This window comes from Lepisma saccharinum, chromosome 27, assembly GCF_977018435.1.
Source record: "Lepisma saccharinum chromosome 27, izLepSacc3.1, whole genome shotgun sequence".
In the NCBI taxonomy this organism is placed as follows: Eukaryota; Metazoa; Arthropoda; class Insecta; order Zygentoma; family Lepismatidae; genus Lepisma; species Lepisma saccharinum.
The window spans coordinates 35,927,192-35,952,901 of NC_139255.1; the positions used below are offsets into that span (position 1 = coordinate 35,927,192).

The 25,710-nt window shown below is 37.8% G+C and overlaps 2 protein-coding genes across 2 annotated transcripts in view; one reads left to right on the plus strand and one right to left on the minus strand.

Annotated features, from left to right (window-relative positions):
• The window catches only part of Top1 (DNA topoisomerase 1), a 62,785-nt gene that overhangs the window by 35,732 nt on the left and 1,343 nt on the right, over positions 1-25,710 (plus strand). The window contains exons 12-18 of the mRNA XM_083113320.1: positions 779-1,030; positions 9,448-9,672; positions 10,460-10,562; positions 12,818-12,966; positions 14,126-14,263; positions 17,512-17,705; positions 23,076-23,225. Coding sequence (XP_082969446.1) covers positions 779-1,030; positions 9,448-9,672; positions 10,460-10,562; positions 12,818-12,966; positions 14,126-14,263; positions 17,512-17,705; positions 23,076-23,225 — 1,211 coding nt within the window. The remainder of the gene's footprint in view (positions 1-778; positions 1,031-9,447; positions 9,673-10,459; positions 10,563-12,817; positions 12,967-14,125; positions 14,264-17,511; positions 17,706-23,075; positions 23,226-25,710) is intronic.
• The window catches only part of LOC145980303 (protein FAM210A-like), a 37,432-nt gene continuing 33,323 nt past the window's right edge, over positions 21,602-25,710 (minus strand). The window contains exon 5 of the mRNA XM_083113322.1: positions 21,602-21,706. Coding sequence (XP_082969448.1) covers positions 21,692-21,706 — 15 coding nt within the window. The 3' untranslated portion in view covers positions 21,602-21,691. The remainder of the gene's footprint in view (positions 21,707-25,710) is intronic.

Here is a 25,710-nt window from a genome sequence, read left to right on the forward strand (position 1 = left end):
TAGGTTTTTGTATGTGAATCTCCTATGAATTTATTCTTGTTTACTGTTACCTTCACAGTTGAAAAAATATACAATAGAAAGCTGTAAGCACCCCAAAAGCATGCTGGCATTTCATCCACATCATGTGTACGTTGCTCAAGACATTACTTGAACCACACACCTTCAGTGGTGAGATTGCGAGTGGACCACTAAGTGCAGTCTGCTACTAAGATGCAAAGAAAACTTTCCTGAACAGAATTATTATTTTGGAATTGTTAATGAAATCAAGTTTCCATAGACAACGATACATGAGGAACAATAATATTTAATTTCATATTTAAAAGTGATTTGTGTTATGCAGGTACACACATGCATATTTTTGTATTTTGAGGATTGTTTATAAGTCAATTGTTCACGTAACAATACTGTATATCAATCAGTGCAAATTATGTTGTACATCCCAACTCTGAACAAAACTTGTGGTGAATGATGAATGCATTGAGGAAGGTTCCTGCAGGATCATAGGTTGTAAAATTCATGTACATACTTTTTCATATGATCAAGAAATCTCTGTAGTGAAACTAAAAATATTGTTTTAGTTAAGTTAAAGCTTCGAAGAGATATATATATATATATATATATATATATATATATATATATATATATATATATATATATATATATATATATATATATATATAAATATTTTTACAAAATGTCCAGTACCATGAGCCATGTAAACTTACATCTCATTGCATGAACATTTTTATAACAATTTAATTTTTTTTTTTGCTTGCAGAAAATCAAAGAACAAAATGAAGAAATCACAAAGGAGTATGGTTTTTGTGTTATTGATGGGCATAAAGAAAAAATTGGTAACTTCAGAATAGAACCTCCAGGCTTGTTCCGTGGACGAGGTGAGCATCCCAAGATGGGAAAACTGAAGAAACGAGTGAATCCAGAAGATGTGATAATCAACTGCAGCAAAAATTCCCCTGCTCCTCAGCCACCAGAAGGACACAAATGGAAGGAAGTGAGGCATGATAACAATGTAAGAACATCTTTTTTAGTTTGTTACTTTGATACATTAACTGTAGCTAACAGAAAGCATGTTCATTGCAGCCACTGATAATATCTTTTGAAACCATGAGCTGTACTGATATCAACATTCTGATACCCATCCATTTGGTAAATTTTAAAAATTTTGTGCAAGAACACTGAATTTTCATTTCAAATTCAGTATTTTAAAGGACATTTGTGTGTAATGGTAAAAGTCTCAAAATTGATGTAGAAACTTGAGCCTGTATGTACAAATTGAAAATTCCATTCTAATAGACATATTTATAATTTTTACCTTCCGTTGCCCATGTGAAACGTTTTGGATATTACAAATTTTATTCTTTTCAAATAAGCCTATTTTAAATTCCACTACGTTATGCTGAATCAATGCATAGCTTACAGGGTAAGCCAGATACAGGAAAGTGTTGTGTTTGCAAATACATTTCAAGTTTATTTTACATTATTACATGTAAATTGTCCTCCTCCGTAGTCGAGCAGGTTAAGGCGTTCACTCGTCTTGAGATCGTTCGCTGCGGGACGGCGTAGGTTCGAATCCGGCTCTGGTCGGAATTTATTCGGCCTGCGTATAGGGCCGGTGGCAACCCACCATCGTGAGGAAATTGGGGAGCTCCGAGTGAGTGAGCGTAATCCGGTCGAGACGACCTACTATAACGGCTGGGGATACGTCGGGCTGACCCCCCGACTATTCCAATACTGGTTGAAGATCTCCACGCTTAGAGGTGACGAGAGAAAGTGTGGGAGGGAGACCGGCAGTCGGTAGGTAAGCCAAGGCCCTTCATGGGCTGTCGCGCTAAGGATTATTATTATTATTATTACATGTAAATTTGCATTATTTTGCAACATCTAAACTGGATATTCCAGTGTGTTATCTCGTGTTTCATGTTTACAGCTAAATGAAAAGTGCATGTCTACTGACACTTGATTGTTACAGAGATTCTAAGTTGATCAGAATATAATTTCAAATGTACTATAATACCATGTATGTGCTCCAAATAATATATATATATACATGATCTTGACATATGCAGCCTCCCGAAAGGCACACAAATGTCAAGCTCTCTTCCACATATTACACCCTGGACTGCATTTTGTAGACTGGTAAGACTCTGGTGTCCGACTATGTACTGTCTCTCAACCAGTATAATCCTCTGTGGGACCGATTATGTACTGTCTCTCAACCAGTAAATCCTCTGTGGGACCGACTATGTACTCTCTCTCAACCAGTAAAATCGTCTGTGGGACCGACTATGTAGTGTGTCTCAACCAGTAAAATCCTGCGTGGAACCGACGATGTACTGTCTCCCAGTATAATCCTCTGTGGGACCAACTATGTACTGTCTCTCAACCAGGATAATTCTCTGTGGGACCGACTATGTACTGTCTCTCAACCAGTAAAATTCCTTGTGGGACCGACTATGTACTCTCTCAACCAGTATAATGCTCTGTCGGACTGACTATGTACTCTCTCTCAACCAGTAAAATCCTCTGTGGGACCGACTATGTACTGTCTCTCAACCAGTAAAATTCCTTGTGGGACCGACTATGTAGTCTCTCAACCAGTATATTCCTCTGTGGGACCGACTATGTACTGTCTCTCAACCAGTATAATCCTCTGTGGGACCGACTATGTACTGTCTCTCAACCAGTATAATCCTCTGTGGAATTTGTGTTGTGTGCTCTCCTTGTGTACTTGTGATTATCCTTTCATCCTTATTTTCACAATTAGCCAAAAGTGGCAGAAAAGCAAGGTAAAATAAATCAATTCCATCCATCATCAATCAACAGCACAGAAGTTGGTACTTGTCACCTTATATGAAGGTGCCATAGATTTGTTCCCTGGTGAAGGCACATGGCTCAGTATCCCACTTTAAGCTGTATACCCAGTCCCAATTAGTCTACTTAAGTACAAACAGAACTTGAAACAAATCAAAAACTTTATTTCATGTGGCATGTTTCAGCGAACGCCCCATAGGTTGGAAAACGCTAGTTCAGTGAAATCTAGATGCTAAAGGTCAGGTGTATTCAAAAGTAAAGCCGCCAAATTTGGACTTGCTTGTAACGCAGAATACAAAAGTTAGAGGTCAAGGATAGACTATAGAATACAGCCTTTAGAGCTAAGTAAAGCAAGGAATAGCATGTATGAGGACATATCAATAAGTAAGCCGAAGGATCCACATGCATACAAGTACATACCAGTGAAGGAAGGAAGCCCAGTCCATTCCAGTATGCAAGGCCAGTCCATTCCATTGAAGGAAGGAAGGCCAGTCCATTCCATTGAAGGAAGGAAGGCCAGTCCATTCCATTGAAGGAAGGAAGGCCAGTCCATTCCATTGAAGGATGGAAGCCCAGTCCATTCCATTGAAAGAAGGAAGAAGCCCAGTCCATTCCATTGAAGGAAGGAAGAAGCCCAGTCCATTCCATTGAAGGAAGGAAGAAGCCCAGTCCATTCCATTGAAGGATGGAAGAAGCCCAGTCCATTCCATTGAAGGAAGGAAGCAGACCAGTACATTCCATTGAAGGAAGTCCATCCGTATGGAGAGGGAAGGATCAACGAATACAAATGATTAGCGAAGTTAAGAGGGGAGGAAATGGTGTTTAAGTTGATTTGAGTTTATTTTAAAGTTTGACTTTAAGTATATAATATATCAAAAACAGCAAAAACAAAAGAGAGCCACGCTTTACGCGGCCACACGCAGACCCTATTCCACTTGTGGAGTTTCGTATAATAACAGGTATCCCTAGAGATACCTGTTAAGCAACAGACGAACTTTAGCCTAAATTTAATAAGCAGTAACCAGAGGAGGCCTTGGTAGGCTTATGATTCACTTCAATGATAGAAGGTCAGACACCTTTGAATGACATATTTATTCATAAAATACACCGCTTGTGGCATAGCTACCACCAAACACTAGCATTTCACTGTACATAACACACAAAAAAGATATACCAAAGATTCTGTACTTACATACCAGCCGTTTTCACATTATAATTTTCATACCTGGGGCCACACACACACTATTTCACCCTTCATAGCCACATTCCGACACATGGGTAATTTTGGGGTACACAACACTAAAAATTGGAGATTCAATGCTTCCTTGGTGTAGTAAAGGCTTTCGGGGAGTGATGGATGAGTTTGCCTGGCTTTTCTTGCATGGATGGCTGAGAACAACTTGGATATTAGCTGATATCTATGGATACTGTTATGGCGTCAGTTCTGCTGACCATGTGGTCTGGATTTCCGCTTTGGATGAGGGACACAAAAACTCGCTATATTGCTGAAATTTTCACTGGGATCATTAAATGCTGTTTTGGACACAATATCCCACTTGGTCGCACACACTTAGGCCAGTGTTTACTATAACTGGACCTTAGATCCCTGTTTCCCTTATGCATCCTTTGTTGCTGGCACAGGCGGCCATTAACACACTGGATTCTGCCAGCAACTTCACAGGTGACCTGCTCTCAGATGGGTCTGGAATGCAAGTGAGCTTGAATAGGAAGATCAGAACACAATAGGCCATCTGAGAGTCTGCTCTGTGACGTCACAGCCTTGAAGGCTTCTCATTGGCCAGCTGGAGTCCTCCGAGATCTTTCCTTGTCTGTGGGAGAAGTGCCACTTTCTCCCACCAGATAGCAGAGTTATCAATTGCTTAAAAAGTGTAAACAAAAGTGTTTTTTCACCTTTTCTGGCTTAATTATGCCAGATAATTGCAAATGAATTTACTTTTAGTAAATTAGGCATTATTTTACCTATGGGTAAGTGTTATCTTTGATTTTCAATAAAGGATAAAAGATTTAATAAACATGTGATTTGGAGCACATGGTTTTTGTTATTCAAGATGGCTACTGTCAGCCTAAAAATTGTTATAAATAAGGCACTTCTACCCCTCCCATGAGTGTAACAACTGGTTGGTAAACATTACCCATGATTCTAATTGGGGGGGTGGGGGGGTATAAGTCTCTGGGAAAATAGCTCTCACAAGCTTTCTCTGATGCTAACCTGATGGCCCTTGTACTTAGGTTGGTCTGTGGTTATTTGTGTGTGGGCATGTATGCCCAATGCTGATTGGTCATAAAGTGAAATAAGACTAATATATATAATGAGATGAATGTTGGACATCATTGAATATTACGAAGATTGTGCACATATAACTGTATAGAAAGGAGGTGATATATATATATATATATATATATCCATGAGTGCAACCACACCCCCTGGCCTGAACAAGGCCACCCAGTAATGCCCCTCATGCTCACGCCTCACCTTCATCACCACCTTGACAAGCCTGGCTAAAGAACTACATACGTTTTTATGTGGCACTGTCAACACTTTTTTAAGCTTTTGCGTTGTTGCTATTGCCAAGTTCTACACCTTTTCTCTACTGCTGAAGATCTGACACGCCTTCACGAAGGTGAAGTGTTTTTTCTGTCACTTTTATTTATTTTATCTGTCACTATTATTTAGCCCTCATGGCCCTCCTTTCTTTTATCCATATATATATATATATATATATACACACACACACTAGGGATGGAACCGATTAATCGGTACTCTATCGGTATCGGCCGATATAGGCATATCAGTGTATTGGTAAAATTACAGATTATTTTACCGATCCGATATATTGATAAATATCTTATAATTTAGTGCAAAATTCTGCCATTTTGTTGTAATTTTTATGGATAATCTCCATGCCCTTCTTTCTAAAAAAGTAAATGTCTAAATATTGAACTTCTTTTGCACTGCGGTTACCTCGAAACACACATTCATTAAGTAGATCAAGTAACATTTCAGGTTCTTCAAGGACCGTTTCTAATTTTATATCTGATCGGTAGAATATCGGTTATCGGTATGGTAAATTTTATATCAGTACTTTTATCGGTATCGGCCAAAATTAAATATCAGCCCATCCCTAATATATACCCATATACATAAATAGAAAGAGAAAATGTTAATATAACTCTGTATTGTGAAGGAAATTATAGAATATAATATGCTTGTTATCTCCATTGGAAGATATTTACTGTTCTGATTCACAATTATAAAAAGAACCCATAACCCTCGAGATTTAGCCGTGGAAAGGATTTGCACCCCAAAGGGAGGTATCAACATCAGGGGCTGAAGGAATCGCAATCAGAAGTTAATAAAATCATTTCCCTGGGAACATATGAGGGCCGTTCAAGGAAAAAGTTGCAAAAAATGTATTTAAGTTAGACAAAAATCAAGTTGCAAAAAGTAGCATGGTCCTTTCTCACTTTTCAACATAATTTCCAAGGTGGCACAAGCATTTGTCCCATCTTTGCACAAGTTTTTGAAAGCCATCTGCAAAAAATTCGGGGTCCAGGAAACGAATACAGGAAAACCTCGTTAATACGATATTGGTTAATACGAAGTACCCTTTAATCCGAAGTTCTTCCCATTCCCCAGCCGATAAGATAGGATTTATAATGTATTTCAGTACGGATAACTCGAAATACGGATAATTTTTAATACGAAGTTGTTTACAAGACCCTTCCGCAAAACTGGTTTCGCTTAATTCGAAGTAGACACCTGCGTAAGTCGACAAGAGAAGATCGAATGTGGAAAGAGCTTGGACGTTATTTTAACTTGACCTTGACATGTTTCCTTGTCCTAAGAGCTGCTGACAACTCGAGGGAAGCAGCCCGAAATGCCCGCTGGACATTGACAATCTTTGTCAATGTGCATGGGAGGTCAAGCTCTTTCCCCGCTGAATGCGCCACCTTGGAAATATTCACCAGTGCCAGATGAGAAATGCGAGATAAGATCGCACGAATGTTCCAAAATACAAGACGCGTGGCGCCTGGAAGTCTCACCAATCTGTCTAGCTCTGAGCTAGAGATACAGCAATTTCCCCGGAGCAAGCAACTTTTGGCCTGGTAGCAGACAACTTCCGGTAACCACTTTCATTAAAAGCGTGTTCTTTGTGCCCTGTAGAACTTGATAAAAAAAGGGAAACTGTTACAGATAATCAGAGCCGCATAGGCCAACTAAAAATCCTCAACCCACTTAATGCGTTGTCATCTAGGTTTCCCGCAAAGTTGACATCGATCTTACGTATGTTGCAACTCCAGTTTCCCGCTTCATACATTTCCCAACTGTGCCGGTCATAAAATTTGCCAAAACAGTGTTTTGTTGTCTGAATGACTTCTCCCCTTTATCTATCAGCAAACGGGGGGGGGGGGGGTCCATTGGTAATTGTTTCGGCCACAATATTCTTGCTCGCACACCGGCTCCTTTGGCGTCTAAAAAAAAGCAAACAGTTCTGAAAACCTTCTTTAAAACAAACAAAAACAGCATGGTAAGTAAAAGAAAAGTGACCCCCTTCCTTCTCCTACAACAGCTCATTATCCGCCACTGGTGTGCATGGTAATGTGATTTTTCACACTGCTGATAAATGTTCGGTCTTCGACAACTGCGTTATCTTTAAAATGCCGATGATTTCCCTTCTGCCACCTGCTGCTCTAACTTCCAGCCTGTCTCATTGTGTGGAAAAGTTTTGGCGGAGCGAGTGTTTGACCTCCAGAATACTCCTGAAACCTACAATGAATTGTCGATTAATCTGAAAATACACAAGTTTCCTAAAACTTGTTTTTAGTTCATTTTATACTGCTGAACTAAGCGGGACTAAATATACAGTTTAAAGTGGGATCCAAACCAGTGTGATTATCAAGTGCGGCACTGTTTAATGTGTCCTAGGATACACAGTGGGTGCAAACATCGCAAGTTGTGTGTTTACTTTTTCAGAGTGGATTACAATGCAAGTTGAGGAAGAGTTTGGACTGCTCCCTGAAAAAGGGGAGGGGGGGGGGCAAATATGAAGTTAACTGAAGCAAAGAATACGTGACTTTTTTTTAGGATGTGTTTTAGACAGCCGAACCAGAATGAAATTTACAGGCCCGATTTTTTTGTTTTGTTTTGTGCCAGGGAAAGGTTGTGTTCTCTCCCAAGAGAATCTTCTCTTACCAGTTAATCCTGTAACGGACAATGTTCTAGTACATAAAATCCAACATTCATTCTGTCCGATTATCTCCCCTCTCTTGCTCGCGTGTGACTACTGTCAAGATTCACTTCTTGCAATAAACGAGTGTTTTCTTTTCCGTAGGTCTCCGTGCAAACGGGTTTCTTATGAACTAAAATTGTAAGAATTTCGTGGAAGAGCAACAACTTTGCACAATTAAAAGAAAATACCGTTTTTTATAAGACTTTTTGCCATAACATGCATCCCGTGCATAACCGGTTGTATAACTAGGCAGGATAAATGGTGTTAACCGACTCCTTGTAATCTTTGTGTCGGCGTTAAGCTCCGTGTTCTCATTTTGTGTAACATTTTTTACACTTCCTTTAAAACGTACAATATTATTATATAGTACATATAAAGCTTATTTTCTGAGCTACAACCAAGTATAAAATATCCTTTGTGGGGCTAATTTATACTCTACTTTATTTACACCTGAAAACAGGCGCCATCTTGAAAAGTTTGGATAACTCGAAGTCGTTTAATACGAAGTTGACATTTTTTGGTCCCTTGAACTTCGTATTAACGAGGTTTTCCTGTAACACTTTTCACGGCTGTCTGAACCTCCAAATCAGTGTGAAACCGTTGACTCTGCAGCTGGGACTTCAGTGCAGGAAACAAAGTCTCTCGGGGCCAAGTCAGGGCTTTCCCATTTCATTTCTCGAAGTTTATTCTGTGTTATTGCTGCCGAATGGGACGAGCATTGTCATCTAAAAGAATGACACCAACAGAAAGGAGTCCAGGACGTTTGCGGCGAATTGCTTTTTTCACTTTCTCCAGTGTTTGGCAATAACGTGCAGCATTGACTGTTTCCCCTTTCTTCAAAAACTCTGTGAGCAATACTCCACACCGCCAAAACATGTTGTTCCGCCATGACTCGCTACTCCTTAAGGCCAGGGCACATTTCTCACTGCAGGACTCACGCTAATCACGTGCTGCGCATGCACGGTAGCCCGCACTAACATTGCATTGTGTGTAAATGTAGAGGAAAGATGAAAGAACATATTGCTAGTTTAATTTCATTTATCGGGCTCGTACTTTCTCAAAAAAAAAAAAAAAAAAAAAAAAAAATGGAAACTTTTTCCTTGAACAACCCTTGTATAAGGAAATCATTGGAACTATACCATATCAATCCATTAGAGCTGCATTTTAAAATATTTGTGGCCATATGCATGGGATAATCAGTAATTTTTATTTAATCACAAATCATTTTTCCACACAAAAACCATGTGCAAGAACTTGGGTTCATACTTTAGAAACATTAGTGTGTGTGGGTTTCACGATGAAGCTGAGCTGACAATAGGATTTCAATGCATAATTTACGATTGTGTGTTTCTCGCCATTACAGGTGACTTGGTTGGCTTCCTGGACTGAAAATGTCCAAGGTCAGACAAAGTACATTATGTTGAATCCATCATCCAAGTTGAAAGGAGAAAAGGATTGGCAGAAATACGAAACTGCAAGAAAACTTGCTAAATATATAGATAAAATCAGAGAGAACTATCGTGAGGACTGGAAGTCAAAGGAAATGAGAATTCGTCAGAGAGCAGTAGCTTTGTACTTCATTGATAAGGTAATTACTCTGTTACATTTTAAAACTATTATTCAGATGTAATATTTCTATTTGAATGGATCCTATGATGAGTGGTCCCTGAATTGGACACAGCCATCTCACCCATGGCCATTTGCTGCATGTATATGTAATGTTCTTTTAAGTGTCCGGCATATTCTTCTTGAATGTGCTGATTTTGCTTTCCTCAGACGAGAGTCTTAACCTTCCCAACGATTTGTCATCTATATTGGGAAATTAGGACAGTGTTTTAGCAAATGTATTTAACTTTTTGAGAAGTGTTTTTACACTGTTTTTGAGGAAGATTTTATACTATCCTTACGTTTTTTAATGTGTTGTGTTTGTCCTGTGCAGGATTTTATAACCTTGCATGTTTAACCTTTCTCAAGGGGTTATTTACATCTCCTTTTTAACCTAAAAGGGTTTAGATAAAGGGATTTTTCTTTGTATACTTAGAAGGGTGCAAATGGCCATGTGTGCTGTTAGATAGATAATGTTATAAATCAAGAGGTTCTTCGTATGGGCATCATTTGCTGCCTGATATAATTTGGTAATATTTTTGTGATGTTATCTTACTGTATATTGTAAATATCTAAACAGCAAATTCTAGTTTCACTCTAGACGGTTTTTTGAATGTAGGTTTGTTTAAGAGAATAATATGTTTTTTTTTTTAAAATGAGGAAGAATACTTTCAAGAAAGGTGTTATCAAAATCGACACAAGGCTCAGTCAAGCCCTTATATTTGTAAATAAAACTACTTAAAATTCTCTTCTCAAATTGTATTTTTCAGTTGGCTCTGAGAGCTGGTAATGAGAAAGATGAAGACCAAGCGGACACTGTAGGTTGCTGTTCGTTGCGTGTTGAACATATCACTCTCCATGAAGAGAGGGATGGTAAGTGCTTACATTTGTTTCATAGCTGTGTATATTTTATAGGACCGATGCCAACGAGTGTCCCTAGGTTTTATTTACCAATAATGGCTGATACTTTTCTGGTATTTTGGTGTTTTGTGAGGTCAGCAAAAATGCCGTGCAACACTTTCTCAATGTAATTATCCTGGAAATTAACTGTAATTTGAGACTACCTAACAGGTATTTTAATATTCTGTTTTAATTCTTGAATATTTTCCAGCAAAGCTCTGGTAAATTGATGCTTATAATTGGAATAGAATACTCACCCACTGATATTAATCAATATTTTGAACAACTTTAATTGCTACAATTTCCAAGCATTGGTGTCAGAATGTGTAAAAGTATCGTCATCAGTATGGGTATCGGTTCCAAGTGGTATTGGCCCAGCCCTAACACGATGTTTAATAGCAGTGGCTCTCAAAACCATGGGTATGTGAACTGAACCATTGGTAACTCATTGAGGGATAGAAAGGTGTAAATTGCTTCTAAACATTTTTACTGTAGACCAACGTGATACCTACTAATAGCTGATATTCTGCTGACCCATTTTAAGATTACAAATATTATATGAAGAATGTGAATGGTTCATTTGCATCCTCCCGTCGATGAACAACCAGGTCAATGAATGTTACCTTGGAATAAGAACCTGTGTATTTAGTAGGGATGGAACAGATTAATCGGTACTCTATTGGTATCAGCTGATTTAGGCATATCGATAAAATTATTGCTTATTTTACCAGTCCGATATATCTATTAGTCCTCAACCGTGGCCGTGTGGTCTAAGGCACCTTGCTTTGGACGACAGCTGCGGGACGGCATGGGTTCGACTCCAGGAATTTTCGGCAACCCACCATCGTGAGGAAATCAAGGAGCTACAAGTGAGTAGCGTAACCCAGTCTCGGAAATCTCCTACAACGGCTGGGGGTTCGACTTGCTAACCCTACGTCACCCCATTACTGTTTGAAAATCTCCACACCTCTAGGTAGGATTGTGGGAGGGAGACTGGCAGCCGGGAGATAGGCCCAGGCCCTTTCGAGGGCTGTCAAGCCATGGGTTATTATTATTATGATATATCTATTAATATAATTTAGTGCAAAATTCTGCCAGTTTCTTATTTTTATGGATAATTTCCATGCCATACTTTCTTTAAAAAGTAAATGTGTAAATATGCAACTTTTGCATTGCAGTCACCTGGAAACACACATTTATTGGGAGGTCAATGAACCATTCAAGTTCTTCAAGTATCATTTGGAATTTTATATCTGATCTGTTGTTGATATTAGTAAATTTTATATCTGTACTTTATCAGTATCTGCCAAAATTTCATATCGGTCCATCCCTAGTCACCTAGATTCATAAACATATTAATGAAATTCACGATGCTGTAGGCTATTTACTGTAATATCAGATTGTCAAAAACTATCATTAATTTTGTCAATAAACTGACAAAAAAAGATGCATTCAGAAGCATGTAATTGGTTCTTTATAAGAAGTTTAATTCATAATTGGGAAAAGAGAGACGTGGTAGTATATAAATATGGAGAAACTAGTACTCACTTTTATCCGTGAAGCTGTTTTTTCTTTTTCGATTAATTTCAGTGGTCACTGCCACCATCCTCATTGGAACTTGCTGTACTGTTGCTTGGCATGCGTCTTTTGTTTGTAGTTCTCTGGCTGGTGCTAGGTGCGCTATTGTTAACTGTGCGTCTCGGTCTGTGTCGTCTGCTATTTCCGGGCGATAACTGTTGTAGTAGGGGAATCCAATTGTGGGTGCCCTTGCCCACTATCGATGTTTAGCTCATGCGGGAAGTGCATTATGGCGTGTGTTTCCTTGATTTTGGTTCCAACGAGGATGGTGGCAGTGGCCACTGAAATTAATCGAAAAAGAAAAAAACAGCTTCGCGGATAAATGTGAGTACTAATTTCTCCGTATGTAGGAAGTTTAGGTTTATGCATGATTCTTGTTTTGAGTATATTTATGTCTTTCTGCATTTTATGCACCATGAAACATGAAAATAAGGTAAACATTATTTATGTTGAACAATTTTGTAACATTTGATTTATTATAAAGAAAAGTATGTGGACTAACCGAAGTCGGTAATTTAAATTTGTCATGTAAGTCTCAATTAACAGAAGTGAGTTGTCCCAGTCTCAATTAACAGAAGTGAGTTGTCCCATACAGTAAGTAGTTAATTGGAATAGATTTGACTATTAATATCTTGCACATTAACTTACAGGTAAACAGTACGTGGTTGTTTTCGATTTCCTGGGTAAAGACTCCATTAGATATGTGAATGAAGTTCCAGTAGAAAAGAGGGTTTTCAAAAATGTGCAACTTTTTATGGAAAACAAGAGACCAGGAGACGATTTGTTCGATCGATTGAATGTAAGTACCTGTTGCAATAAGTTGCTTTTTAACATACTCATGTTCACATAAAGTTGCTCCAATTTATTAGGTTTGACAGTTGAAGTATGTGGCCACTTTATCCAAGGGCAGATTAATGTTCAGTGTATCTACTGACCAGAAGTTCATTGAATTTCAGGAAATATGTAGATACTTCAGAAATTCATGGATTGTGCATGAAATAGCAATTGAGATATGGCAGTAAATGAGAAAGTGCCACCAAACATAATAGGTTTTTGATATTTTGTGCCAAAGATTTGAACCTGTAATTTTCGTTGTAGTTAGAATTGTCATTCCATGTGGAGTTGTATTTATACTGCATCTCAAGTACAGCATAAGAGAAATTGTTATTCCTTGATTTAGCTTTATCTTAGTCTTTATTTATCTAACTTTTTATGGCATACACAAGATCTAATGAACATTAGCCTTTGACATTACGGTGGAACCTCGATTTTATGTTTTTCAGGGTACCAATCTGAAAGAACTTAAAAGGCTGGAAAATGTAAAATCGAGAAAAATTTTATAGCATTTTGCCATGTTGGGACCATCAAGATTGAATGTTTAATGTGGGAAAATGTAAAATCTGGGAACATATATAAATACAGTGAAACCACGATTCTGAGTAATTTTTAGAAAATTAGTTGGAAAGAATTTTTGGCATAAAAATGCCTTGAAATCTATTCTATCTTTTCATATTATTTATTCCATCTTTGTTCTATTCTAAAGAAAATAGCATATTTTTTTATCGCTAGGGTAACTATCCTAATAGAAGTTAAGATAATCATTATACTTCTGAATAAAAGCATTAAAAATATCAAAATGTTAGTTTTGTATGGTAGGTATTTTATCCATGATTATTAAGAAGTGTAACCTTCACTTAAATAATCTTGCACCACAAGCTGGACAGAACACACTCTTAGCTGAAGTGCAGGGGCAGAAAAAAAAACAGTACATTTTCTAGGATTGCATATGTTTTCACCTCCCTCATTTTCATAAAAAAAAAAATTGGATTTTTAGTGTTTATATTTTGTACTGTTTTTTTTAATCTGCTTGTGTACTACTGCTACTGGAACCATTCATTTCTGAAACTTCTAATTGCATTAATTATTTTAGGTATCATAAAAGTATTCATTAATTTCAGACTGCCATCCTAAACAAACATCTGAATGAATTGATGGAAGGTCTGACAGCCAAGGTTTTCCGAACATACAATGCCTCATTTACGCTGCAAGCCCAGCTGGACTTGCTCACAAATCCTGATGACAACATTCCTGCAAAGGTGAGGGAGGCTAGTGATTTGGAGGTTTCAGTGGGTGGAGTGGAATAATAGTGAACCATAACTAAAAGCTTTATATCTAATTTTCTTTCAACTCCCTTGGTCATATTTATTTGTATGCATATTTCAAAATTTAATGAATTTGAATGTAGGGCTAAGATTTACCTTTTGTGTGTGTGTGTAAAAATCACATTCATTTTCATAAGATTGCAGAAATGTTTCAAGTTTAATAACTCGTGGAGACAGTTTTTGCATTGTCACCTCAGTTTTATTTGTCACCCATGCACTGTGAATACTTTTTTACAGACTGGAGGGACTTGAGTTTCTTGTTGCTGCAGTCTGATACCCCCCATGTCACTTTGTTCTTAAGCTTCCGTAATATCATATCCTCAAGATAGCAATGCAGGAAAAAAGATACACAACACACAAAAAAATAATTACATTACACTGAAACATTATTAACCTCTTCCAAATACTATTTATAGGAATATTGGACTTGTAAAATTATCATCATTAGTTTCCTTGCTGAACATTTAATAGCACAACTGATTAATCTGTCCCATTTGTAGTATATTTCAGTGCTCTGTGAAATGTTTACGGATGTGTAATACATGGATGTTAATGTATATGTAAGATATACAGGGTGTTGCAAAACTCTTTCAACAACGCTTGGGTGCTGGTAGATATAAAAACAAGTAACTTTTCCCTATAAAGTTTACCTCGAAAGCACTTAGTTTCTGCGCTATAAGTGCTTAAAATCTATCCTGTACGTATGCAACCCAACACAGCAAACACTTGGTCTGACATAACTACCAGGGGCACGTGGCAGGGTTGCCACTAGCGTTCCTCGTTAAGAGAGACGACTTGAAAACAACAACTTTGGAGTCTTACCTGAGCAAAATCCAAAACATTAATGGTACTTGCGATGTTGTAAGAAGCATTGACAGTAGGCCTATTTATAAACTGACCAAGACAAAATGGGCAGACTGAAATTCAAGATTACTTATTCTAAAATATCTCCATAATTGATTGATTGATTTGGTTTATTTTAATTCGCTTTTCTGCCACCTTTGCCTAATCGCGAAGATGATGATATGAAATAACAAATCACACCAATGTCTAGGCCAGGATTTAAACCCGAGACACATGATGCCGTAGCGAGCTGTGCTAACCACATTACCACGGAGTATTTCGTGTATATCAACAATTGCAAGGGACACGTGAGATAGGGGAAATCCACGAACGAACAAATGTAAACATGATGTGTTTTCTGCCTCGTTTCGAACACTCAGACTGTAGTGTTATTACAATTTATTTATTAGAAAATTGTGAACTAGCGCTATTGCGAATCGAGTTAGTTATAAAAAGCAGGCAAACGTCTATACTGAAAAGAAACAAAAATCTTCGGTAGGTGAATATTCTTGAGCCACTTCGGTGACTGAGTACGTTTAGTGATCAACAGATGATCTCTCTACCGAATGTTCCGGGCACGAGTTCCGACCTGGACAAAGGTGTCACTGGATCGTATTTACTATTTGCCTGAAATTGCAGAAAAATGACGTACAATGAGAAGAATAGAAATTCACAAGAATTATCTTGGAAATTCTAGATGTCAGAATCTTGCTCGTTTGCTACAAAACGTTGTTTCCAGGGTGAAATTAAAGTTGACATTTTGGTGTCTTCCGAAAATTTTACTCTTACATTTTAATGTTAATATCAAGTTACTACAATGAATGTAGATATGTACAATTTATGACGTGTACTCAATGGTTTCCTTTAGATTTTTTTTTCATGTTCGATGATAAGAATGCGAAACAAAGACACAAAATGAGAAAACTAATTCCCACACATAAAAATAGTGTAAATTACGAGGATTTCTCTTGATGTATGTACCAATATCAAACGATATCGTGAAGTGCGGAACAAAATTGTACAGGCAGTATGCACCGAACCCAATGTAATTCCTTTCAATGAAATATTAATTTACAACCTCTTTAATAGAGCATTGAAGATGAACCAGTTTGAGTGGAGAGAGAGAGAGAGAGAGGGAGTTTTTAATTTGCATGTTCCTACTATTGCAAATAATCGTTGGAATTTTCTTGAAACCCACTTTTAAAACACACATCTTTTCTTACATGCATATCAGTTGTCGCTAAAATTTATAGGTTGCCACTGTTTTCCAAAATAAGTATTGTATGTTGGCTATTTGTGACCTTGTCCCCATAACACTTTGCTCAGTGTTTCTTACGCTGGCTCTGTGGACACCAACCCCGAAGGTTTCTTTGTATTGTGGATGATGTTGGATTTCCCCTATCTCACGTGTCCCTTGCAATTGTTGATATACACGAAATACTCCGTGGTGATGTGGTTAGCACAGCTCGCTACGGCATCATGTGTCTCGGGTTTAAATCCTGGCCTAGACATTGGTGTGATTTGTTATTTCATCATATCATCCTCATCTTCGCGATTAGGCAAAGGTGGCAGAAAAGCGAATTAAAATAAACCAAATCAATCAATCAATCAAAATGAGTAATCTTTAATTTCAGTCTGCCCATTTTGTCTTGATCAGTTTATAAATAGGCCTACTGTCAATGCTTCTTACAACATCGCAAGTACCATTAATGTTTTGGATTTTGCTCAGGTAAGACTCCAAAGTTGTTGTTTTCAAGTCGTCTCTCTTAACTAGGAACGCTAGTGGCAACCCTGCCACATGCCCCTGGTGTTATGTCAGACCAAGTATTTGCTGTGTTGGGTTGCATACGTACAGGATAGATTTTAAGCGCTTATAGCGCAGAAACTAAGCGCTTTTGAGGTAAACTTTATAGGGAAAAGTTACTTGTTTTTATGATATCTACCAGCACCCAAGCATTGTTGAAAGAGTTTCGCGACATCCTGTATATTAGATGGGATATATTAATTTTTATCGTTTGGTATTGGTTCATATAGGGATATTAAAAAAATCATTGATAATTTTACCAAACTTAAACCCCTGTATGTAGCCTGTAATTGAGAACAATTTTGAATTTTTACTGTTTTTATTTGTAGAAAAGTACAATTAACATTCACTGATTTTGTAAATTTCTAGATACAAAACCTATTGTTAAATTTCATATATATATATATCCATTCCAAATATATTTTTTACGTGTGGAAGAACAAAATCTTTCACCTTTTCAAACGTTAAAAAAAGGCACTAGAAATATGTACCTGCCGTGAATTAATAATTATCATGTGTGAAATTTCCTTTCCAGATTTTGTCCTACAACAGAGCAAATCGTGCTGTTGCTATTCTTTGCAACCATCAACGCTCTGTACCAAAGACACACGAGAAGTCCATGGAGAACTTGAACAAGAAGATGGAAGAGAAGAAGGAGCACATAGCAGAGGCTGAGAAGCAGTACAAACAGGCCAAGAAAGCTGCAAGGGGTGGTGGTGGCTCTCAGATGTAAGTTTTATTATTATTATTATGAGGGAAAACATAGGTGGACTAGTGCAGTAAATGTCTCAGAAGAGCATAATTTTAGAATTATATTTTCTGAGAATATTTAGGTTGTTTCCAACTTCAGTAGTGCATTATGATTTTTACAATGAACAAAATTATTGAACAAAGAGTTTGCCTGTAATTTCGTGTGCTGACTCGCTAAAAATGTTAGAAAAGACTTATGGTGAATCAGTTTTATCAAAAACACGGGCTTATGAGTGGTACTTTTATACTCACTTTACGTAAGTAAATTAACTAATTTCGATTTTATGCTTATATATTACGTAATAGACCACACCAATCAGAAAGGAACAGAGTAGTTTGCCCAGTTGTCTGTGAAGCGAGAATACGTATGTTTGAATTTAGTAGGCTCTGTGGTCTGCCATCTCATAATTCATTTTCTAATAAATATCCAGAATATATCAATGAAAATAGATACACATTCCTCTCTGAGAGAAAAGCTTCAGTTTTATTTTGGAGGCCTCGGCTAAAGTTACTTCTATCCTAATGAACAAATAAACTGACTTATTAATAGTGAAAAAGCAGCATTTTATTGTCTCCTGCTATTGAAATTAATTAGCTGACACCTCCCACCCCCACCTACAGTGGGAACCCCCAATTTTACATTTTTCAGGGGCTCGTAAAAAGAGGGGAAAACTAAAGAGAATGGATGAAATTCAAATGCCGGTAAGAAAGAATCAATCATAATGTATTAAAATGAATTTTACAACAGGGTAGCAGAGCAAGTCATGTATGGGATGGATTAACTACTACCCCTGGGTAGGGACTTGGGATGGCTGCTTTTACTGACACTTGTTAGGCTAATTGTTGGACTTTTTCCAATTCTGCTTGTTAATGGTTTGAATGGATGTATTGTCTTGTAGTTCAAGTATGTCATATCTTCATACGTGTACAAGTGAACAAAAAAGACATTAAAATATCGTGTAGGTTTTAAGAAATTTCTCATTAATTGCTACCACTTGGTTGTGGGAGATGTATCTCTTGACAGGTGTATATAAAGGTTAAAATACTTATACGAGGGTGGATCATTAAGTGTCGCACAACATTTTTTTCAAAAGGAAGTTTAATAGATAAGACAACATAAATTATACACATTGAAACCACATCTTTTAGCTACTTTCCAACATAGGAACCAAGCCTTTCAACATATTTTTCCCATCGTGGCACTAGTTTCAATATACCCTGTTCATAGAACTCCGTTAAATGGGAATACAGCCATCTGCGCACAACCGATTGCACTTCTTCATCGGAATTGAAGCGTTGGCCATTTAGGAATTTCTTCATTGGGCCAATCAGATGAAATCTGAAATGTTGAACCGCCCTGACAAGGTTCTCAGATGGATCCACCAGTCATTGAGAATTGCTTGCTCAATGGCTGGAACATTCAGTTTCGTTGCAGCTTTTACTGATCGCCCGGAATGTGACGAGTCAAAAAGCTTCAGACGGCCTCCTTGAAAGAATGTACACCACCTGGAGATGTTGCTACTGTCCAAACAGTCTTTCCCATACACGCCCAACATTTTCCTGAGAATTTCACTAGGGTTTTTTTCCTTTCGTCCCACAAAAAACGAACTACAGCTCTTTGCTTTTCACACGTTAATGACAATTACATGCGCGCCATCTTTAAGTAGTTCACGCTTCTGCCACGAGAGTTATACGTGATCAAACAAATTCCATCTCTAGCGCAAACTTCAAACCATACATCTGTAAAATTTCAACGTCCCAGCCACAATAACATCGTGGGAAAAAATTGTTTTGCGATACTTAATGATCCACCCTCGTAATTTACATGAGATAATTAGAGGCACATATTTTTGGTAAATAAAAAAAGCAAAATTTCGGTACAAAAGCTGTAAATGAAATGAAATTTCGCTGTTATAGCGGTGAAAAAGCAGCATATAAAATGACATTTTGGTTTAAAAAATGTGAATATAATCCGAAATTTGATTTAAAAACCACTATTACACAAAATAAACATATCCCTTCTAATAGCACATTAAATCATTACCAGAATATTAAGTTTATTCCTGTATAAAGAGGTCCATTTTTGCTTGTCAAATGTTTGCAGCAAAATTAATCAATTTTCCATGAATTGCATAACTCTCAGGATAATTCTGACTTCAGAAAGTGTCGCGTCTGTGTATAAACGGTAAAATTCATGTTTAAGAGTCAATTTCGCATCATTTCGTGACAAAACAGGGTAGGAAAATGCACCTCACACCTTTCAGAAACATGAACATTTAGCATTACAATGGTTATTTCACATTTCGTGTTTTCGTCAAAAACTAAATATGCATGCCTCGTAGAGATAATAATTTATTTGCAAAATCTATTTCTCACCACATTGTTGTTTCCAAAAATAATGGAAATTATGAATTTAGCATAATTTTCAGGATATATAGGCCATGTCCAAAAGGTACAAGACCTTACTTGAAGCAAGCATACTTCAAGAATGGTCTCGCAGTTCAGTCTTGAAGCCTTGGACTGAAAGTGAAAATTTTTCAAATTGCACTTTTACTGTAACACCAAATACAGCTGCCTCGCCAAATATGATCAGTAGATAAAACTAAGAACACATTGTTTTTCCCATGTTATAAACATTTGTTTTGCACCATAGAAATCACATAGCATTTTAAAAAGTTATTATATTTACATTAGCATTTTAAAAAGTTATTATACAGAGGTTGTTCCGCCTACGTTTGGCCAATTTCGTTCCTCCCACCCTGCACTCAGAATGAACTCACCCAACCTTGGTCAGGCATGTTTGTCAGTGTAGTGTGTGAGCTGTAAAAGTGTGGTTGTGTTTTCTCACTGGGCCAAAAATTCCGCCAAAACTGAGCCGCTTTTTGGGAGGAGTGCGTTGTATAACTTTCCAAGTGTTTGCATTTTCTCGCTTGGCCGAAAATGCTGCCAAAACAGTTGCTTTTGGGAAGGTTTTGTTGTAGCCTTTTATGACGCAAAGTTCAGTGTGTCAATGATTAGGAAGTAGTGTAAGAGCAAGAATTGTGACGTTAGTTTGACTTTATTCAAGAATGTGATCGGCAAGTATAAGGATTGCATGGCCCCAGCGTTCGGTTCTCCAACAAAGGGGACGAGAACACGGCCGTGCACACAAGCAAACCACCAGTATGCAGGCGAAACTTCGCAGAATGGGCATGCAAGAGAATCCACCGACCCAAAGACAGATGGAAAATCATCTAAATATGTCTTTGGAAACTGTTAACAGCACCTTGCACTTGCATACTGGTGGTGGCTTGTGTGCACGGCCGTGTTCTCGTCTCCTTTGTTGGAGAACCGAACGCTGGGGCCATGCAATCCTTATACTTGCCGATCACATTCTTGAATAAAGTCAAACTAACGTCACAATTCTTGCTCTTACACTACTTCCTGATCATTGACACACTGAACTTTGCGTCATAAAAGGCTACAACAAAACCTTCCCAAAAGCAACTGTTTTGGCAACATTTTCGGCCAAGCGAGAAAATGCAAACACTTGGAAAGTTATACAATGCACTCCTCCCAAAAAGCGGCTCAGTTTTGGCGGGATTTTTGGCCCAGTGAGAAAACACAACCACTCTTTTACAGCTCACACACTACGCTGACAAACATGCCTGACCAAGGTTGGGTGAGTTCATTCTGAGTGCAGGGGGGAGGAACGAAATTGGCCAAACGTAGACGGAACAACCTCTGTATTTACATTTCCACACATTAGAAGAACTACAACTGACTTTCCATCTTCCATGATTTCATACAAATGAACATCAAGTGCTCAAGTCAAGTATTCAAGCCTGCAACCTCCCGTGCTCGAGGCTAGGGTCTTGATTGCTCGTTTACTGGAAGCTTTCAAACTCCACTAGGTGACGTCACTTCCAATAAGCCTGCTGTTTGGACCTTTAGGACAGAGCCGTAGACTGCAAAAGCACTGTGTGTTATTTTCGTGGACCCTGTGTGAGAGAGAGAGAGAGAGAGCCTCTGGAAAAATATTGACCAATCGGTGATAAAATTTCAGCCGATATATCAGTATTGATATCTGTTCAATATAACTTCTGTCAAAAAAGTACCGGGAATTTGTAATTTAAACAGCCCACGCTAATGATTTTTTAAAAATAATTTTTTCTGTAAGTTGATAGCACTGTACTTAATTACTATGCCAAACATGAGCACGATCTGACAACCAGTTTGTTTACAGCAGCTGGTTGAATCAGTCCACTTCAGTAGTGCATCACGATTTTTACAATGAACAAAATTATTGAACAAAGTGTTTGCCTTAAATTTTGTGTTGCGAACGGAATTTTTGTGTGCTGACTCGCTAAAAATGTTAGAAAAGACTTACGGTGAATCAGTTTTATCAAAAACATTGGCTTTCAAGTGGTACAAAGCATTCAAGGAGGGCTGAGAGATTGTCGAAGACATGCCTCGTACTGGACGACCTTCAACCGATGAAAACATCGAAAAAGTGAAGGAAATTGTGCTCGATAATCGCCATTGCAGCTTAACATCTCTCATGAGTCTGTTCGTTCGATTTTGGTGGATATTTTGGGCATGAGACGTGTCGTCGCACAGCTTGTTCCAAAAGAGCTGAATTTTCTTCAAAAATAGTACCATGAGCAGGTCTCTTTAGACATGCTGGATCGTGCCAATTCTGATCCCACATTCATGGAACGCATCAAAACTGGTGATGAGACTTGGGTCTACGAGTTTGACATGCAAAAGATGAGCCGAAACCGAAAGAACCACGTCAAGTCAAGGTGATGCTCATTGTTTTCTTCGATATTCGTGGTTTGGTGCATCATGAATTCGTTCCAGAGGGACAGACTGTCAATAAAGAATACTATTTGCCCGTATCCGTCAGAAACGGCCAGATTTGTGGAAGAACAATTAGTTTTACACGATGATTATGCGCCATCGCATAGAGCGACAGTTGTGACCGAATTTAAGGCCAAAAACACAATAAATACCATCGATCAACCACGATATTCACCAGATCTGGCCCCGTGTGACGTCTTTAAGTTCCCAAAACTAAAATTGCCGCTCCGGGAGTACCCATTTTGAGTAGATTGAAGCCATAAAGCAAAATTCGTGGAAGGAGCTGAAGGCCATACCGGAAAGCACCTATAAAAAGTGTTTCGAAGACTTAAAAAAATCGCTGGCATATGTGTGTTGCAACAAATGGGGCCTACTTTGAAGACAACAAAATAAATATTGATGAATAAATGAAAATTGTGCATTTTATTTAACAATTCACGGTACTTTTTTTGACAGAATATATATATTAAATAGTAATTACTAAATATATTTTCATTCTCATTTTAGGGCTATGGAAAAGAAGAAGAAGGCCCTGGATAGACTGAAAGAGCAACTGACAAAACTCGAAGTTCAAGCAACAGACAAGGAAGAGAACAAACAGATTGCTTTGGGAACTTCCAAGTTGAACTACCTGGATCCTCGTATCTCAGTGGCTTGGTAAGTTTCCAAGGTTGGAAATTTTGTTGGCCATATGATTTTAACCAATAAGTTCACAAATTATTCAACTTATGAGAATTTTTATAGTAATGAGAATTGTGATGTTCTTATGTTTAGGTAGTTTATGAATCACTGTGTTTTGTTTAATTCATATAAATGCACTGATCATATTATCAATAAATGAATTTAACTGGTAGCAGTCAATCTAAAAAAAAAAAGATTGCTTCAACATTGAAGTTGAGCTGAAACCTATGGCCTTGCCATTGTGAAGTATTGGTTGAAATTAGGGTTGTTAAACCTGATTTGCTTTGTATGCATATCTGCCAAAAATGTCATATGAGAAGCAGTGTCTGATTTTGGGGAGGGAGGCAATTTCAATACTGTATTTCTTACATTTGAAAAATATTGTGGTCATGAGGAATAAGGTCGTACCCCTTCCCCATTAAAAACTTAAGAAAACGTTATTGATTACTTCTAGAAAAGTGCTTCTGTACTGATGTAAAATATCAAAGGATATTTATAATACACAAAAATATTTTTTTTTTACAGCATTTTACTTTTGCAAATCTGAAAATGGCATTGATTACTTTTAAACAATTGTTACATCAGAATATGTAAATTTCCTGCTTCACGACACCACTAATGGCAATATTTTTTTCAATTTGAATGTCCTCAGATTTAATGAAAATTCAAAATTCACATTAATATGCACCAGGGCACAAGAGTAAGTTTCAGTTTTAGGTTGCTACAACTTTAGAATTTCAGTATTGGTATCTGGGTTATGTATTAATCAGGGCTGAGTAGAGCCAATACCCATTCTGAATTTTGTTTCTTGTTTTCGGGGATATATTCAAATAGCCAGGTGTTATTCCTAGTTATCACTCGGTTGAGAAATGTTTCGTCACCGTCCACACGTTTCACAATTTTGTGGGCAATTCGCACACGACACTGCATTTGATCGTCCCGTCAAAATCTTCGGAACCATTTTGCGCATGTTCCAAGTTTTGGGTAACAATTTCAAAAACTTGCATTTTCGCCAGTCCCACCTCCTCTGGAATCATCTGGAGACTTAAACGCCTGTCTTAGTCTAACAGAGCTTTCGCACGGGCCACATTTTCCTCCATTTTTGACGTGGACGGCATGGCCTCCCTGAGCGTTGTTCATCCTCGACCACCTCCCATCCTTGATGCCGTGTGCCTTGTGTAAACTTGCGTGCGGGACGTCACTTCCTCACTATAAGCCTCCCATAGCATGGTTAAAGTTTTTTTTAAATTTAACACAAAATTTCACAGCGTAGCGCTGTTCCAAAGTGCACCCCATTTTCACGAAATCTACCAACTGCAAATTCTCAACGTGACGTTTTTTCTATGTACACAACATGAGCGATTGCACCTCAACCACTGCTCGCAGGCAACTGAGCGAGGCCTTGTTTTGAAGGTTAAGGTCCCCACTGCCCCACTGCTTACCCGAACCATCGACCGATTCTCATGGCACGCTGCCGACAGTTTGGATACTTTCAGAACGGACCCTGTATGCTTTTCTCTCATTCAAAGAATTACGCATTTATTTTAATTTCCATGAAAAAACAACCCTTTAAAGTAAGAGATCAAGCCTTGAAATAGTGAAACAATGCATTTTCAATAGGGATGGGCCGATATGAAATTTTGGCCGATACCGATACAGTACCGATATAAAATTTACCGATACCGATAACCGATATTCTACCGATCCGATATAAAATTAGAAATGGTCCTTGAAGACCCTGAAATTTTCACTGATCTCCGTAATAAATGTATGTTTTGAGCTGATTGCAATGAAAAAAAGGTTTAATATTTAGACATTTACTTTTTCAGAAAGTAGGGCATGGATATTATCCATAAAAATCACAACAAAATAGCAGAATTTTGCACTAAATTATAAGATAATTATCGATATATCGGATCGGTAAAATAATCTGTAATTTTACCGATACACCGATATGCCTATATCGGCCGATACCGATAGAGTACCGATTAATCGGTCCCATCCCTAATTTTCAATGTCTGAAAATTCTCCTGCCTTCTACTGCAAAATATACACACATAACAGGAATTAAAATTACTCATAACATGCTTTAAACCTCGTGTATCAGAATATTTTTTGAACCAAGCAACACCAACTTTAAAATGTTATTGAAATAGTGTGACTTGATTGATCTTTCCATGCCTACTTATATTGCATATTCTTGACATAATTGCAAGGGTTGAAAATAGTGCAAGATCTAAACTTTGTGTCACATCCAAGAACTCTCCCTCATGAAATAGATATGTTTACTTGACACTTGTCTAATGTTTACTTGACACTTGTCTAATGTGCAGTGGTAATGTCGCCACCTTGTTATCAAGGGGTCCTTGGTTTGGATCCCATTTTAAAATGTAGATCCAGTCCCAATTGGCCTATCTGTACATAAAGTGGGCTTCACAATTCAATCAATCAATTACTGGGC